The sequence below is a fragment of the Amblyomma mixtum genome, chromosome 7, assembly GCF_055824585.1.
Source record: "Amblyomma mixtum isolate Tamu chromosome 7, ASM5582458v1, whole genome shotgun sequence".
Lineage (NCBI taxonomy): Eukaryota > Metazoa > Arthropoda > Arachnida > Ixodida > Ixodidae > Amblyomma > Amblyomma mixtum.
In genome coordinates this window covers 94300170-94318591 of record NC_143018.1, presented here as the reverse complement: position 1 = coordinate 94318591, position 18422 = coordinate 94300170, and the positions used below count along the sequence as shown (strand labels likewise).

General features: G+C 46.0%; 1 protein-coding gene across 1 annotated transcript in view; it reads left to right on the top strand.

Annotated features, from left to right (window-relative positions):
- Positions 1-239: 239 nt before the first annotated feature.
- LOC149336885 (thiopurine S-methyltransferase-like) overlaps positions 240-18422 on the top strand; it is a 30435-nt gene continuing 12252 nt past the window's right edge. The window contains exons 1-4 of the mRNA XM_089554264.1: positions 240-346; positions 4329-4421; positions 5495-5624; positions 8533-8585. Coding sequence (XP_089410390.1) covers positions 240-346; positions 4329-4421; positions 5495-5624; positions 8533-8585 — 383 coding nt within the window. The remainder of the gene's footprint in view (positions 347-4328; positions 4422-5494; positions 5625-8532; positions 8586-18422) is intronic.

The following is an 18422-nucleotide window of genomic DNA, read 5'->3' as shown; positions in this document are numbered from 1 at the left end:
AAAGAAACTCGCCTCCTGAGACTGGCTACTCACACCAAAGCTTCGATGCGGAAACGCTTCCTGGCATTTCAGACCTCCACTACGGCAACTCTTTCACCCTTTCTTCTTTCGCTCCCTCCTTTAACCCTTCCTTAAGGCGTAGTTGGGGTGTTCACCGAGATATGAGAGGCAGTTACTGCGTCATTTCCTTTCCTCACAAGCAATTTTACTTTATTAATTTCAGTTACAAGTGATACGGCATGGCATACGTTGAACTGAAGACAATTCAAGACTCCCTACACGGCTACTGGACGCAGCGATGGGCTCGTGGCGACATACCATGGCACGGCAGTTTGGGCATTAATAGGTGCGTGCGCACGAGTTTCGAGTCAACTCATGTGCGTAGGTGCAAACAGCTAAGGGATTAAAAAATTGAACACACGGTGGGCAGTGAACTTCAAATGCACCAAGCGGTAACTTTAAGCAGAATACTTATTGCAGTCTCCGCCTGGGTCATTAAACGTCAATCCCGCCGCGGTGGCTCAGTCGTTATGGCTCTCCGCTGCTGACCCGAAAACGCGGGTTCGATCCCGGCAGCGGTAGAGGCCCTTGTACTGCGCGATGTCAGTGCACCTTAAAGAGCTTCAGGTGGTCGAAATTTCCGGAGGAATTCACTAGGGCGCCTCTCACAGCCTGAGTCGCTTTTGGACGTTAAACCCCATAAACCAAACCATTAAACGTTCATGCTCTGCATCTCCTATTCCGACCACGCCAGTGATTAATGTAGAAGCATAAACTGCCCGCCCTCCGAGCGACAGCAAACGCGCCAGACTTGGCGTGAGCTTTTTGAAGGAAACAGCACATGTACTTATGAGAGCAAAGTACGAAGCGCACAGTATAACACGAACAACACTGGAAAAAAAGTAAACAAGTACAGCAAATTATTGCCTCGATACTGTCTTTATCAACCAATCAAATTCCTCGCAAACCCACTTACCGACGGCATAGTAATGCCGTCGGTAAGTGTATTGATATGCTCAATTTGAGCCGCATGTAAAATCTCTTCAAAGTCTGGTCGCAAATGTACCACCAACCATCCCACCCTTCTACACTTCTAAAGGTGATGTTTTTTTATTAATTAGAAAGCATTAGAGGCCTATTTTGACGCCGGAAGTGCCCGCAAAATGTGTGGCTGGAACTTGGTCCCCTATGACGTCATGGTTCATGCGACGTAATTTGAATAAAATAAGAAAATTTGCGTCTAAGCGGGAATCGAACCCGGGCACCCGTGTGCGAGAGGCCGTGACAGAATGACGCAAAATTTAGAGTGATGACTTTACACTAAAGTGACGACATCACACCCGAGCTGAGTAACAATCGCTACCACGTGCAGCCAGGAGAGAGGAAGAATGTTGGAACGAGACGCGCGGCGCAAAACCGCGCCCTCCGAAGCTCCTTGCTGTTGTTGCGACTGAACGAAGGATGAAAATGCACGGAACTGCCCGTTGGCTCAAGCTGAGCCACAATTGCTGCCACGTGCAGACAAAGTATAGTTGAAAGATGTGGCAGGAAAGATGAAAGAACAGACGCGCGGCGCAACAACGGCGTCCGCCGAAGTGACAACGCCGGCTGTAACAGATGACCATGAGTCTATATGGGAAGAAGGAAATTACAAACGCACTTCAGTGATTCGAAAAGTGCTTCACTGTGTTTAAAACAACGCCATGCAGTCTTTGGACGCCGATCTGTATGGCGGCCTTTGCAAAGTAATTGTCCTCCAAGCAGCAATAAGGTGCACTGAAGTATACTGTTAGGTACTATTTTGGCATGCCACTCCTGATGGAGATGCAAAAACTAACAGATCATCGAAGGGCTTACGTGTAACGCAAAGCGCGAAACGACTCCATTCCATCTGAGTCAGAAAGTGCAAGAGAGAAATATAAACCAGGGGAAATATAGGCGCACGCCAGGTCTTATCCTCTGTATTTTGAAGAAAAGTACTGAAATCTTCGGCATATCGGTAAACGTTTTCAACTTTCGTTCCTCCTTGGTTGGGAAAGAATTTTTCTTGTTTTCTCAACCACCAATAAACATTCGCCGCACCGAAGTCGTCCACAGACGTAAGACCCGTACCTTATTTCACATCCAGGAGCCTGCAGGTCCTCGGGATTATATTGCGTGCATCAACGACTCCTTTACTGACAGTATTCTTTAGAATAGTGAATAGCTGTTAATAGCTGTGAATAGTTTTAGAGTAGTGAATAGCTGGGCGAGTTTGTTTTTATTGTGCTGTGCTATGTTTTATTGCGTCTTAAAATTGCGTAAAGCTGAATGCGAGGCCACTTTCCTCGTCAATTTTTGGCCTTGGCGTCAGCTGTGACGTCATCTGATGGAAGCTTTCACTACTGTGTTATGAATCGCATAACAGGGAGACTAAAAATTATAGAGCGGGAATCTCAGCGCCCTTTACCGCGACTTCACGCGTGGACATGTGACAACTTAGGTTTCGAACCCGCTGGCAAAGAACAAAAGCTACAGCTGGCTTTAATAAATCAGACCCTAATCTTGAAGCACTTGGTACATGAGAATGCTTCATGACTGATTGGCATTCGTTATATCGGTAAATAGGATTGGCAAGTCATCGGTGTTCAACCAGCCATGGTTGAAACACGGCTGGTTCAACATAGTTCCCAGTCTGCTAACTCTAGACGCTGTTCGCACTTCCACAAAACTAAGCCACAGCGCATAATTACCCTAGAGGACAGTAGGGTACAATCTGAAGCCCTTTTTTTGTAAAACCTCATGCAAGTAGTCGCGATATAGATTATCAAGATAATAGTCAAGAGAGTAAGTACAGCTTGCGGTGGTCTATGAGCTGTCTATCGAAATTTTCCGTCGAGCTTGGGCCGAAGCTTTTGTCATGCATATCAGCTCCTGGCTTAGCAAAGCTGCAACTAATTGAAGATGCGGCACGCCATTAGGTGATGATTAATCAGGGGCAACAACTGTTCACCATTAGGTTTTTCTCAAAAAATATTAGTAACTAACCGTCACGAAAGAAACAAAAACAAGAAAAGGGGAAAGATGGGCTCGTTATGACATACATGACGTAAGATTTATCCGTGTTGTTGAAAAACGTCCGACATCCTTTTGTACAAAGTACAGAGTGAAACGGTAACGGGCTCCAAAAGGAGATTAAATGCAAGTGAGGTTAGTTTACTAACCGCTTAAAGGAAGGCGCCATACAGTGTCATATTCTATTGGTAGGTAAGTGCAGTGTTGACAATAAATAAACAGGAACTATTAGTTTGAGCCACAATATAGAAACGTTTATTTTGTCAAGCTTTACGCTCTCTCAAATTGTCTGGGATAGTTGACTAACACGAAGACGAAATGCTAATCAATGAACATTTTGCATTACTTCACTGTATCTGTCCTGTTCACATTTTAAAGATTCCGAGCTGTTAAAATAGCCATACGTCATTAGGGTAATGAAAAATTAGTTTTTCATTTCACTATTCCCCAAAATACCATCCTACAAAACCTAGCGTGGTTAGCTTTCAGTTTTTGCAGAAAAGATCAAGCGGTTATTTTCACTTCGATCTGACAAATGTCAATCTTTAAAGACAGAATAAAACGTTTCTTTTAGTAGTGATATACTATATTACACTAAGGGCTACAGAGAACACCGCAGTTGATTCGTTTAAACCAATCGGGTTTCTTTAATTACTACAGAAATCTCCTTTCATAGATTTTTTCCCACACAACCAGCAGAATATAGCCCCATGCCACTACTGATATAAGAAACCAACGAAAGCAGAGACTAGGCTTCAATAGTCGCTAAATATAACTACGCACGAAGCATATTACGTATAGCCTGTGGCAGTCTTGACGTGAAGTGTGATACCTTCCACCTTTGTTGTGGGCACAGTAATTTTTTTCTTATGTATATGCGCCCAAAATAGACCTCTCCCGGCCAATGTCATCAGCATACGTGTTTCTGGTCCGATGGGCAAAATATGCGCCGTACAAAGGAGGCTGTCACCGGGAGATGAAAGGCTGCGAGGCGTCTGGAATCAGGGAACAAAGGCGGCCGGGGGTAGAGCTCGACACCACAAAAACCGGTTCAGAACCGAAAGTGCATGATTTTGCTCATCGGGCCACACCTTTTTGACGGCACACTGCTCACACCAGGGAGAAGAAGTCTATTTGTTCCGCTTTTCCGGAAGCGTGGGAAACTAGATAACTGACTAGATTAGCGCAATGACCCAATAGAGTGGCAGTAAAGCGTTATGCGTCACGGATTTGCATTTTCCAATCACTGACATTGCAGTATCGCACCTACGCAGGTTCCTCGAACGTCACCAGGAACTGATCTTGGATGGCAAAAGATGTGCCACTGTTTTTGTGCCGATGTGCGGCAAGGGCCGAGAGCTGCACTGGTGAGCGGAGCGCTGTCGCATCTCCTCTGTGCCCATTCACTCGTCACTCGTACAGAAGGATGCGCACCAAGTCATTGTTATGCTCTTTCTTTTTATTATGCGGGGGACACACATCAACGATTTCAATGCGGCTAATTTTTAAAGGGAGATGGAGCAGGAGATTAATGTGGACGAATGGCTGCTGGCCACCAGGGGGCCATTGAAGCCTCGCGATTACTGCCCGCAATTATTCACTACAGCGACACTTGGAAATATAATTGAGTAGAAAACATCACGATTAGTCTCAGAGTTCTGTATTCTGTATGTGTTGGGTAAGCACCTAGAAGGAGATGTGTATCATGCGGGACTCCGTAACACATTAGTAGCGTTTTTCTCGTCCTATAAAAGCTGTTCGTTTTCGCATCAATCAACTTTAAAGCCGCTCGTGAGACCCCTCCTCTTGATGCTACCGAATATTTGGTGCAGGCTAATTATTTTAACTAGCATGTCAACGAGCAAGGATGACAGATGCCTGAGAGATCGGAGTATTTCAATAGTTAAAGCATTTATTTATTTGCAGTGGCGGATTTGACAACATACCATTTATAGAGTTTCTTAGAGACAGTACTTGCGGCATTGATAGTGTTCGAGAATGAACTGGAATGAACAGATGAAGCACTCGTCTTGACTCCTCCCCACTGGGTTTCATTGCAACATAAGCTTACGATCCAGACGCCAGCGTATTCAATATTAGCATGATTTGTTCTTCCAGTTTGATCAGTGCTCAGACTCGATAGTCCTTATCGTTTACTTATCCGCGTAATATGAAGATAAACCTTGTCGTGCTTTTGCGGTTTCATAAAACAAACCCTTGGAGTGAATCAGCATTGCTGCCGTGATAACATTGGTACGTACATTTCATTTACCCAGCCTGACAGCACTGAGATCAGCTATGTCGTGACCTCTAAAACGCAGGTTTCAAGCTCTCGTGGTAGAAATTACTGTATAATAAGAGCAATTATCATTAAATAGAATCTATTCTTTTTGATCTAAACTGTAGATTCACTTCATAAATTCGTGCTCGCAATACACAGGTTCTACACGATCGGGCACGTCGTCTACGGTGTCGAATACGTCGAAGAAGTTGGTCGGCAGTTCTTCGTCGAGAACGACCTCGAGATCTCTGAGTCCATATGCCCTGTCCTTGGGTGCAAAGTGCTGAAGGTGTGTGGTTGTGAGGTTATTCTTCACTCAGGTTTTAGTACAGACATTTTTAAACGGGCAACAGGAGTCCACAGAACTGGCAGAGGACGTAAGAAGTAAGAAATGCATCTTGGGAGCCGCGTGTGAAAACGGCAGTTAAAACGGGGGTCAACACATCGTTAAAATACAAAGGACAAGGGACAGATTTTAACCGAAAGTTTTATACCCTTTCATGGAAAACTGTAGCTTCGCAAAAGGGGAAGCAGGTCACTGTTGTTTGGCTGAGAAGGTAACGAACCTCGCTGCCACTATCAGCGCAAAGGTATTACGCAAGTTCCCTGCAATGTGAACACCAACTTGTGCACTGAGTGCAAGTATAGCAGGGCGTCATGGTGAGCTTCAATTTGGCGCATCTTTGAGAGGCCTGACCAAGAGGAAGCGGCGAGAAGCTGGGAAAACCTGGATCTAAGGCAAATTTGCAAGTGTAAATGTCGACGGTTAATTACGGCCAGTCTCGCCGGCATGATTACAGCTACTGCGAAGCGACAAGCAAAAATAGAACAACTGGACGCAATCTGTTCATTCCAGGGGTAGAAACGCATCTAGATATGGTCTAGTGGCCTTTTTCTATTTGGAAGGCTGACTGAGCTGAGTGTACCCATTGCACACGCAAAGTAAGAACGTAGCACTTATTTGCAACCGTCGCCTGTCTCAGAGCGCCTATGTACCAGTTGAAGTATAACCCGCCGAAAGAGACGAAATCCTTGGACTGTGGCACTTTTACTTTTAAGGGAGGACGTGGGAATCGGAAGTGAAATTTTTTTTTTAGTGCAGAGCAATGAATATTTGCACGCCTACTGGGAGTCCATCGAATGTGTAAATGCAAAATTTTGCTGAAATACAGGAATATTTAGGAGTTTTGACAATATAAACTTCTGTATGCTTCATTGCAAAACAGAATTTGCAGAAACCTTGCCGTGACAACAAAACATGGTATGAGCCTGCAGTCAATCTTGTCTTACTCAAAGGAAGGGTTGAAGCTGTGACTTTCAGGTCTTATTTTTTCGACACAAATTGTTGTATTCACGTTCACGACGTGCCCTCAATATCGCGATGTCAAATTATTGACAGTAAAAGAACGAGAAAGTAATTCCAAAATATATATGAGCATCAGTGTATGCAGATTTTATCAAAGAGAACAATGTCACAAGCCACATAAAAATCCATGAAGCCATTGACATGCTATGCTTTTTGCAAGCAGGACGATGAGGTCAAAAATACGTTTGACATAAGAGACATTTTCACGGAGATTTCAGGCAGTTTTTAGAATCTACGGTCCCAAAATAACCTGTTTTCAGGGAAAATGTTTCGAGAAATAATCAGAAGGACTTTATAAGTATTACACCAGGCGTTTTGTAAAATGAATTTTATTTTAGGTTGCTGTGATGAGACCACCGCGTTCCTCTTTAATAAAGTCTTCCGAAGTGCAAGTGCGTTAAAGGCTGTAGGCCTCGGGATCTGCCTTTCGACGTGCATAAGAACGGCTATGGTTTTCTTGGAGGGACATAAGAGGTAAACTTTTCTTTCGTTTTATTTTCTTCCATTTTCTTTTGTCATAATTCTCAGGAGTGGCGGAGCTAACCAGGTCTCATAGGACTCTTTAAGCTCATTGCTCTCTCTTTATCCCTTCTCCCTGTCTTACTATACTCAGCAAGCATTGAAAACCGACCACACCACTATGCAGCTCAGTGCGGTAAAATAAACATACAAGCTACGCCTACACGTGCCAAAGTCTAGCTGGCACTCTCATATGCCTTCATTGAAAAGCTTACTTACGTGCCACTAAAAGTCTTGGTGTTCATGGAATCGAACCCTAATTTCCAGGCGCAATACATCCAGTCGCCGAAGCTGGTGTAAGTAATTTAAATATATTTACAAAGACGGTGACACTGCAAGCTGAAAAATAATACACAAAACGATGGCGTGAAGGACCAAAGATCTTAGCCTCAGGCTTCGTGTGAACTATTGCAGTACTGTATCAAGTGGTTGAACCTGGTCACGCTACAACAAGTAAAAAATAGGTTTTTAAATCTAGTTTGGTGAAGCTGTTTTAGAAGTGTGTGAATGATTATGCACCATATTTAATGCACAGCACGCAACGGAAACCGATTTTGGGGTCCCAATTTAGTTGACGTTTCCAGGTTGCAATTTGAGCGGTGCAAATAGCACTTACCAGTTGCAGTACTCAGAGAAGTGCTTGAATTCTCTAACATTGTTTTGAAACTACGATATCGGCTACGAACGATAAAAACAAATAAGATTATATAAACCGCAGTTTTTTGTTTTCATTCTGAACGAACTACATCAAAGTTGTAAACGCGGGAACATTGCCTTGCTCACTGAAAAGCTTACTCACGTGACATTTTTTCCTTGCTGTCTGAGAATTAGCAATTCGGTAAATTCCAGTGTAGACCTGCAGGCCATAAATATTTTAAAATAAATCTTGACAGTATGTTTCTTAAAAACTATTAAGCAAAGAGAAACGAGCTTAGTTCTATGGTCGACTGTAGCCGTTGCAACGCTGTAGAAATTAGTAACCAATTTATTCCCACTAACTATATCATTGAGATAGGAAATGTGGCGGACTCCTCCTCTGGAGGAAGGCAAAATATCGTTCGATAGCACGCGAAGCTTTATCGAACCTGTTAGACTACTTTTCAGTCAAAGTCCTTATTAATTTGAGATTGTCAACCAAAAATGTTTAACGAAACAAAGGATTGGAAGGTGGCCCGACTATGCGTGCGACCCCTTGAGGAGACTGTTTAGTGAGGCAAAATCGATTTTTGGAATTTTTGTGCTGTTCTTTGGCGACCAAACATTCAAAATCTCTCGAGAATTGCCTAATGCTCTGTATGTTGTCATTCCCCAGACACGCGACGAGAGGCTCACAATTTTCATCTGCAGCATCTTCGATTTTTGCAAGTAAGTGGCGATGCAACCTTGTTATATCATACATTAAACTGGGGCTGTGAGTATATTGGCTACATTCACCTCGGACCTGTCGGTTACAGTAAGTGTAATATACCGTCCAGCGTCTTCGGAGAGTCTATGCCGTGCAGTATGTCGTCATTGCTGTTGTTTCCTACAAAAAAGTGTTGTTTTGCAATGCGATTCACAGATTGCGGTTTTGCGATTCGCGCATAAGTCTCGGACGCGTCGGTGATCTTCTTGTTTGGCGATGAACGTGGATGTTAGGTACGTTGGTGGGTTTGAGTGCAGTTTCGTATTCGTAAAGTAAAGTCTGCAGTAAATGCTGTTCCCTTGTCGTGAACGCAAATTTGTGGGTGCCATGGAGGAGAAGCAAGTTTTCTGTTTAACATTTTGCGACTTCATCGGCTGCACGTTCAGTCAAGGCTTTCAGTCGCGTGCGGCGGGTTATTTGAGTCACTTGTTCTGCACTGGCTCCTGGAAGCTCACGTAGGAACACTGAAAAATTCCGTTATATTTTCCTGCTCGTCGGATAGACATATCTATGACAATGCGGCGTTTTAACCTTGCTTCCCGTGCTGGCGGCAGTTTTTGTCGTAGAGAACCTCTGACTGCCTCATTTTATGAGATTAACTAAATGGCACATCTTTTCACTGACCGATTTCAACTGTGAAACCCCTTTAACCGTCTTACTTTGTCTTCCGTAGATGCATGAATGCAAGAAAATACGGCCCGAAGGGCAACTTTACTGAACCATAATATAACTGGTGGATTCATAACCTCCATGCTCGACTTCACGGAGTTGTTTCAAGTTTTCACCCACTTCAGCGCTAAAGATTTGCTTTTGTTTAGCTTGACACGGGAAAAATCACTTGTCTGACTAAGGCATATTTTAAGTGACTAAGAAATTACTACTGAAAAACATACCTACCTTAACTGCTGGCAGACACTGGCCAGATAAGAACACGCAGAACGGCCTAAAAGCCGCTGTTCATCAGTCACGTCGACGCAATGATTCCAGGCGGCGCGAAGAGCGAGGGCTGCGGTTTCGGGAAATTTTATGCCAAAAAATGCTCAAGCGAGGATTGCAGGTACTGCCCGCTAAGAATAGCCATCGGTCGTTGCGCCCTTTGATGCAAATTCACTGCGCGGCAGTATGAGTTGCTACTAGGAAGCAAGATATCATGTGGAAGATCTTTCTCCGACTGTAAATTTTTTTCATTTTTATTCACTGATGGTGGTGCGCTCTATAACTGGCACGCATATTTTACAGTGGTGTACTCAGAGCAGCGAATGAGAAAGGAACAGCGAAAAGAATAAAAAAGGTAACAACAGAGAAACTAGAAGAATCAAGATGATGGCAATGAGAAATATCTTCGTAGAATATTTCATGACGGTTAAGATCGGGAGTGCCGTCAAACATATTCAGCGTAAGACAGACACGAAAATTATTGACGAATGGACACAACTGTAGCATGAGCGCAAAACACTCTGCGTGGCAGCTGCGGCGTTATCTGGATGCCGAGTGTAGAGACCTGCAACTTCCTGTGAGCACGGGGCTATTATTTACTACATTCGCCTGTAAGGCCAAAGCAATTAGGCACGGGAAGTCAGGAAGGATGCTACGGTACTTATTATTTTTTTATTTATAGGCTTTAATGTTCGAAAGCGAATCAGGCTAAGAAGGATGCCATATTGTAGGGGTAATTGCAACCACCTGGCGTTCTTTCCCGTGCTCTGACATCGCACAGTACACGGGGCTCTCGCATTTTGACGGAAGTGAAATGCGGCTGCCGCGGCCGGAATCGAAACCGTGTGTCTCGGGTCAGCAGCCGAGCACCGTAACCAGTGAGCTACCGGGGTGGCTACGGTACCTATAGCTTTACGCAGCCCCACAAATGCTAACGCTCATGAAATATTTCATGATTGCGTTTATTTACCAGTGCAAGTATACAGATTCATTGCACTCACTGACGACTTTACAAGAGAAGCTTATTGCACACATTTGCGGTTCACAAGCGGACATACAAGTAGAACTCCTCAACATCTTATTTTTTCCTTGGTCTGTTTTGGTGTTCCAAAACTCCTCTTGAGGACCAGTTCACTCTATGAGCAATGAGACTTTGCAACTTGCTACTCAGTTTATCCAGTGAGCCCGAATGCGGTTTTTTATCTGGCATGAAACAGTCATGACTGACACCCTGTGTACTTCTTCACTTTGCTTGTTGGTTCCTTCAAGGATTTGTTAAGTAAGAAAAGAATAAATTTACTAAACAAGCACTCTGCGTATATTCCGCGGGTGAGAGGTAGCAGACGCGACTAGCGAACTTGTTCTCTTCTTTTTTTTTGGAAAAGATTTTCTTTGGACAGTCGGTAGATCACGCATGCAAATAAGAGGTTTCTGTCACCTGGATTATACTTTTCAAAGCTGAAAAGCACATAACACTCTATGCAGCATATTTCTGGACAGCAAATTCTCGGACAATTTTGCGTTCTGAATGGCAGTAACACAATGGGTTTGGTTTTGCTGCGCGTGTTCTGTGAGCCTTACACAGAAGGTGCCTTGTTCAGTAAAGCACAGTTGCAAGTCCAGTCGTAGCAGTGCGCATTCCTCCTTCTTGTCTTTCGTTCTTTTGCTGTGTTTTCGCCCAACTATGCACCAACTGGCCCAGATCTCAACTATTCGCCTAAGTAACACAAAGTCTTGAAAAACGCCAAAATATGGACTGGCTTCTGCGTATGTCATATTCGTCGCCTTTGTGCTGTTTAGAGTAGGAGTCACAGACTTCACTGCTGTACGTCGTGGTTGAAGATCTGCGGACTTTCTTGCTGAACAGCGAGAATAGGCTCCAAGCGGGCGTAGGCAACTTGAGTTGGAACAAGGACGCTCTAGAAATTGTTCCATGAGCGTTCAAGTTACCCTGGCCTACCTGGAAACTGGTGATCTCATGAGAGTAGAGGCTGGAGTGCTATGTCATAAGAATCATTCATTTAAATACGACGCCAAAAGCGAATGATAGTGTTGCTGATTGACTCTCAATGGCACGTACAATGGGGGCTGATTTTCTTCCTTCATCTTTTTTACGCGCCTTTGGTCGCGCAGCCAACGGCAGGTTGGAGGACACTTGGATAATTGCGGCATCGTCGTAGTGCTACTTAATGCTGATTGAAGGAATAACATTTTTTTGCTTCCAATTATTGAAATCCGCAAAAGATGGGATGAGACGATCACAATGAGCTCATAATAGGCAAGATACCTGTTGGAGAGAGTGAGAGAGAGAGAGAGAAGAAACTTTTATTGTCCACTGGTGTGGGCTACAAGCCCAGGCCAGACACGGTCCCACTGCGCAAGAAGTCTTGCAGTCCATGACGCTGCAGCACATCCGCGGCCCGCATGGTGGCGGTCTTCTGCCGGTGCGGGTCGGTCGCGCTCAGTGAGCCCTCGCATGCCTCTCCGCTGGAGAGCTCCGAGCCCGGCGGGCGAGGATCAGCCGGACATTCCATGCGGATGTGTGCTAGGGTAGCGGTTGGGTGGGAGCACAAGGAACAGGATGGGATGAAGGCACCCGGGTGGATGCGGGATAGTAGCTAGAGCGTAGGGAGTGTTCGGGTCTGCAGGCGGCGCCCCAGGATGTGGTGGGGGTTGATAAGGGATGGGTGGGTTGGGGAGCAGAGTTGACGTTCGGCCTGATAGGCCTTGGTCAGCTCGCTGAAGGTCTGCGTGCGCTCTTTCGAGTCATCCAGGCTCGAGTCCGCCGCCGTCCGGTTTATTAGTCCTCGGGCGTGGACATTGACGGCCTCGTTACCAGGTGTTCCCGAGTGCGCAGGCACCCTGGTCAGCTCCACCTGGCGGGGTAGTGTAGCAGGAAGGGGCTGTAAGGCGGAGTAGGCTGTCTCGTGGATCCTGCCTCTAAGAAAATTTAGTACTGCGGTTTTAGAGTCAGAGAGAATGTACCGGGCTTCACTGTGGGCAATGGCAGCGGCTATTGCAACCTCCTCTGCTGGCTCTGGGTTGAGGTGGGTGGGAGGCGGACAGAGATGAGTGGGTAGCCAGTGTGGTCCACAATCGCCGCCACAGCAGCCGTGCCCGCCCAGTCAGGCCGCGTCCACCCAGCAATACTTTGATTTCAGATAGTTGGTTGTAGCGTGACATGTTTACGAAAAAAGCGTACTGGCGCTAAAAGACGGAGACAACACACACAAGACAGGACTGGCGCCAACTTCCAACTAAGTTTATTGACGAAAAAAAAACAATAACCACACGAGCAGGCAAAAATATAAAAGCAAAACATAAAAACCAACAGATACAAGGGGTGATTTAACAAACGTACACGTGAAAAAAGGACCAAAACTATGATCATAACGCTGACAAAGACCCACTAAGAAAACTAATCCCTTTATCTGACAGCGACACAGATGGCTTGATTATGCAGATATCGCCCCTCTGCTTGATGAAATGGGCTGCTATTATTTCACGCTCTAATCTGTCTTTAGACCTTGCATTGAATTTAGTGTTTTCAAAACCGGGACGGCATCTGCAGCTTTTGCAGTGAGTGGCTATGTGGTTGCCGTAGCCATTTTTTACAGCAATCTTGTACTGCCTCACTCTTTCGTTGAAGCACTGACCTATCTAGTCGACATATTCCTTACCCAAGCTTAGAGGAACAACGCACACACCATCAGCCTTGCATTCAGTGGCTCGGATTTGGTGTTTCGTTTTGCACTGCCTAACCATTCTTACTTTGTCCAAGGTGCAAACGCGCGACAGCTTGCAGGGAGCAGAAAGCACCACATTGATCTTATACCTGCTGGCCACATTCTTCGGGTTTTGAGAAAGCCGATGAATGTAGGGAATCCCCAACGTCGGTTGTTTTTCTTTATCCCTGTTTTTTTTTTACCCTGTTCACCCTTCAACGTCCTCATGTGCGTCTTGACCAGGTCCTCACGAATACTAGTGATGAGGCGTTTTAGGCACCCGGCTTGATGAATGCGTTCAGTTTACGCATCAAATCTCTGTGCCATCTCAGGCTCACAAGATTTTCAAATTCTGCATTTCAGGCATGTCGCAACGATTCCCCGCTTGATTAGCTTGGAATGTGCACTTCTAAAAAGCAGTAGCTCTTTGCGCGATCCGGGGTTGTACGACCAACAAACATGGCTGTCCTGCTTAAATACGTCTCAAATAAAAAAACTGCAGGCTTTTGTTGTGGGCAAGTTCATGCTTGAAAAGAAGCCCCTTTGATTCACTGATGAAAATGGTGACAATGTCTTCAAGGATGGCGCTTGGTTTTGAACCTACGTGATCGGTTAGCACAATTAGGTAGTCATCCACATATCTGTCGCGCGTTTGTACCTTGAACAAAGTAAGAACGGTTAGACAGTGAAAAAAGAAACCAAATCCGCGCCACTGAATGTAAGGCTGATGTGTACGTTGTGCTTCTAAGCTGCTGTAAGGAATACGTCGGCCAGACAGGTCAGTGCTTCAAAGAAAAAGTGCGGCAGCACAAGATTGGTGTAAAAAACGGCTATGGCAGCCACATGGTCACTCACTCAAAAAGCTGTAAATGCCGTCTCGGTTTTTAAAACACTAAATTCATAGCAAGGTCTAAAGACACATTAGAGCGTGAATTCATAGAAGGATACTACATATCGCAGAGGGGGCATATCTGCATAAGCAAGCCATTTGTGTCGCTGTCAGATGAAGAGAATAGTTTTCTTAGTGGGTCTTTGTCAGCGTTATGATTGCTTTGGTTCTTTTGGCACGTGTGCCTTTGTTAAATCACCCCTTGCATCTGCTGCGTTTGCGTTTTGCTTTTATATTTTTGCCTGCTCGTGTGGTTATTAAGTGGTTTTTGCCGTGAATAAACTTAGTTCGAAGTTGTCGCCAGTCCTGTCGTTTGTATGTTGTCTCGGTCTTTTAGCGCCAATACGCTTTTTGCGTAAACATGCCGCGTACACCTATACGGCGTCCTGTTCGGGCCCGCAGTATTTGTGGAGGGCGTTTTTTGTGTGTGTTGCGTGGGATGGGTTTAATTAGGAGGTTGGAAGCTACGTGTGAAGGGAAGGGGAGAAGCGGGGGGTGGTTTGCGAAGATTCGGATATGAAGTCTATCTAGTATGTGTCTACATGTTAAGGTTGTATTGAGCCGTATGTATTGAGCTTGTTGGTGAGCTTCAACGAGCTCATGTGTGGTGTTGTGTAGTCGTAGTCGCAGGAGTTTGGAGATTTGTGTTAGTGGGGGGAGGTGGAGAGCGATTTATACGCTTTCCTAAGGAAGGCTTCTAACGTTTCTACTTCTCTGTGGTCTAGTTTGATATAGGGGATGATATATAGAATACGGCTTAGTAAGAAGGCATGGATGAGGCGGGATAAGTCGTTCTTTCAGCCCATAGTGTTTGACGGCGATGCGCCGGATGAGGTGTGCCAGTGCAGTTGTTGTGTCCGTTATTTTTCAAGTGGAGGCCAAGTACCCGTATGATGTTTACCTCCAGTATGGGTTGTCCGTGCAGTGTTATGTTGATGGATGTTGTAGGAAGGGTGGGGAGTTTAGGGTGCATGATTAGGTTAAGAGTTCCGATTTGGTTGGGGAGCAAGTCAGGCCTAAGTGTGAGAGTAATATTGTGTGCATGCGGCTGCCTGTCGGAGAGTGTCTTCCATGTGCTCATCGCTGGACGTGTTGGACAGTTACTCAGTGATCAAGTTCAGTTATCAGCGCCTAGCAAAGACAAGTAATGTTCATAATAGAAGCCGACACGTTCGATCTTGGAATGCTGATAATTGTAGCGCCGGAGTCTGAAAGAAGCAGCCAGCCCTCAGAAGGAAGACGGTAGCATGAAACTTAAAACTTGAAAACTTTTATGGGGCGTTTTGATTGTTAGGCATTCAATAGGGTTCTGTTTTCTGTCTCTCCTCCGTTTTGCTGCGCACCTGGTATAACTTCTTGGGAAGAATCAGGAAATTGAATGCGGAGAGACAGAGAAGAGGACAAACTTGATTCAGAAACTGGTCTTGAGAAATGCTTGACGATCAGATGGGCGGTGTCCTCATTCCAGAACACCAGTGGCCCGAGCTGTTTCACGAACATAGTAGATAACGCTTAGCTGATCTTCCAAGAATACGCTGGTCAGTTGAGTAGGCCACCGATCTTACTGTGTAAATTGAGGGAATCGCCAAGTGCATGACCGCTCACCAGAGTTGGACCATGCATTATTATGGGTTACACCCCTAGCACCGTCCATCAAATTGAATAAGGTTGTCTTCAAGAATAAGTTTTATGGCGCCGGCTACTGACGGCGCAAAACATCGAAAAAACAGTACAGGAGAAAAGAAAAACAAATGAAAGTGGTGGTACCGCTTCCGTAGCTTGCTGTTGACACTTAAGTTTACTAAGACCTTCAGACTGTTTACATGTGCACATGCAAGGAATGTACAGGTGCCCTCAAAAGTTTTCGGAACGCCCTAACCGCTAAAAAGTTGAGTTTCTTTGCTACGGAGAGGCACAACTAGGCTTTCAGAAGTGCGTTGTTCAGGTACCCAAGGATAGTAGGGAGCACATCCATCAGTTCATGACTGCATGTTTAGTTTGGTCATAAATTAAGCCTTCTTTTAATTTTCGCGTTCTGAAAACTTTTGTGGGCACCTGTACATCTGCAGTTGTCGGGATATACAGATTTACAGTTGATGATGTATACAGGGAAAATTATAGCTGTAACTTTAGGAGGCAGCAGGAGAGCAGATAAGGTCAGGGAACAAATCACATCCTAGCCTAAATCAACAGAGAAGAAATGGGCTTGGGCACGGTATGTAATGTAAAGGCAAGCTAACCGATGGTCGTTAAGGGTAACGGACTGGATTTCTAGAGAAATCAAGCTTAACGGAAGGGGGGGGGGGGTGGAAAAAAGTAAGGTTGGCAGATGAGACTAAGAAGCTTGCGGGGATAAGGTGGGCGCGCCTGTCTGAGGACAGGATTCATTAAAGGGATATGGGAGAGGTGGTAGTGTCTTGACTGTACTTCTGGCCACGTGGGCCCGATCAAGCAGCGACCGGGAACAGTCGACGAGGCCGACGACCTCGTGACGGCGGTCGTGCAGGGGGGTGCTTGGGACGCCCTCCCTCCGAGCCTAAGTGGATTAGTGCAGCGGAATTCCTTGAGCGGAGGTGACCACGGCAGCAGCGGCGAAGGCAGGAGACGCGCCGGAGGTATTGTCAGAGCAACCACAGCGGAAACGGAGGCAACGTGACGGCGCCAGTCACGCTGGCTGTTAATTGAAGACTGCTGTGTCCCCGACTCGTGTTCTGGACAACCGGCGGGGACGCAAGTTCATTCACCTGCTGGAAGACTGCGGGAGGTTCCTTTCCAGCCGGGCTGGATTAGTCAGCACCTCCCCCTTCCCATCGACCCAGCTGCGAGAGAGTGGAACAGCCCGCACCTGCCCTGCCGTGGGTGGTAACACGAACGTCCCTATCGGTCCATCCGACTGGACAGTGCTCTTCGAACGTTATTCCCCAGCCAGGGATCTGGGGAATCCGAACCATATTTAACTCGGCTGTGAGTGTGGCCGAGAGAAGCCTGCCAGCTCCAGTCGACTACGGTTGACGACGACGTTCCCCTTCCGCTGGGAGCCATTCTCAGTCGCTCTATGTAAATAATGTAAATAAGTGTATAAAGTTTTTCGTTACCTTCCTCTAAACCCAGTCTCCCATCCTCATCGTCCCATCTCCGGTCTCCGGCCGTGCTACCCGGGTCGCAACAACTGGTGGTAGCGGTGGGATCGTCTGCGTGGTGTCCGTGCTCCGGTTTTGGTGAGTGTACTGACTTCTCTCCTTGAGTATTGCAGGCTTAGTATTTGTGCTGCTCTTCTTGGTAGTGTAGGTTGGTTGCAGTAGCCTGTTCGGATTTGAACCTTGCTTTGCACCAACATCATTGAGAGACTTGCAATCACATTATTAACGAGCACTTAAGGGCAGTCATGAACTGGTGAAAGCTGCGTAAGATGGACCTGATCTCCTTATCGGGGGAATTAGGTAATGATTGTGGGAAAACTATGAAGAAATTGCAGGTTGTCAGCGCGATAGAAGACCTCGGTTTTGAGGATGAGGAGATAGTGGAGCACTGGGAGGAATTGGAGGAACAAAAAAGAAAAGAGCAATTAACGGAACGAAAAAGAAGAGAGGAGCAGGAACGGCGTAGGCTCCGAGAGGAGCAAGAGAAGGGAGAACTGCTTCAGCAGCAGGAACGGCGAAGGCTCCGAGAGGAGCAAGAGATAGAATGGCAGGAGCAATGTCGTAAGAGACGCGCTGAGCTCGAGGAACTACGCGAACGACAGCAGCAGGAGCTCGTACGTATGACTCGGTTTCTCAGATGGCGAAGGGCCCAAGATCGGTTGAGGACTTTTCGAAGAGGCGAGAGCTTCAGAACTTTCCTCGCGAGTTTTTAACAGATATGTACGGAAGAGGATCTAGATCAGGGCGAATGGTCAGTGATGTTGCTGGCTATCCTCCCTTGTGATGTCGCCGCCGTATTAGCGCGGCTGTCCGATGAGGATGCCCACAACTACGACAAAGCGAAAAGTGCCCTCTTCCGATACTTCGGAATTCGTGTAGAGACCGAGTCTAAAGGCCGAAGTGATGGCAGCGAGCAGCGCTCCCATCAGTGCGTCAGCGACCAGCCAACGAGCCCCGCTTGGTCAGCTACGCACAAAATAGTTGCTCAGAAGAGCAGTGACAGGGCAGGTATAAGCGCAGAGAGAACTTCCAGTTCAGCAGAAACGGCGGCAGGATCTGTGAATTTAAAGGCAGAGGAAAAGGATTGTAGCACTACCAGCCATAACA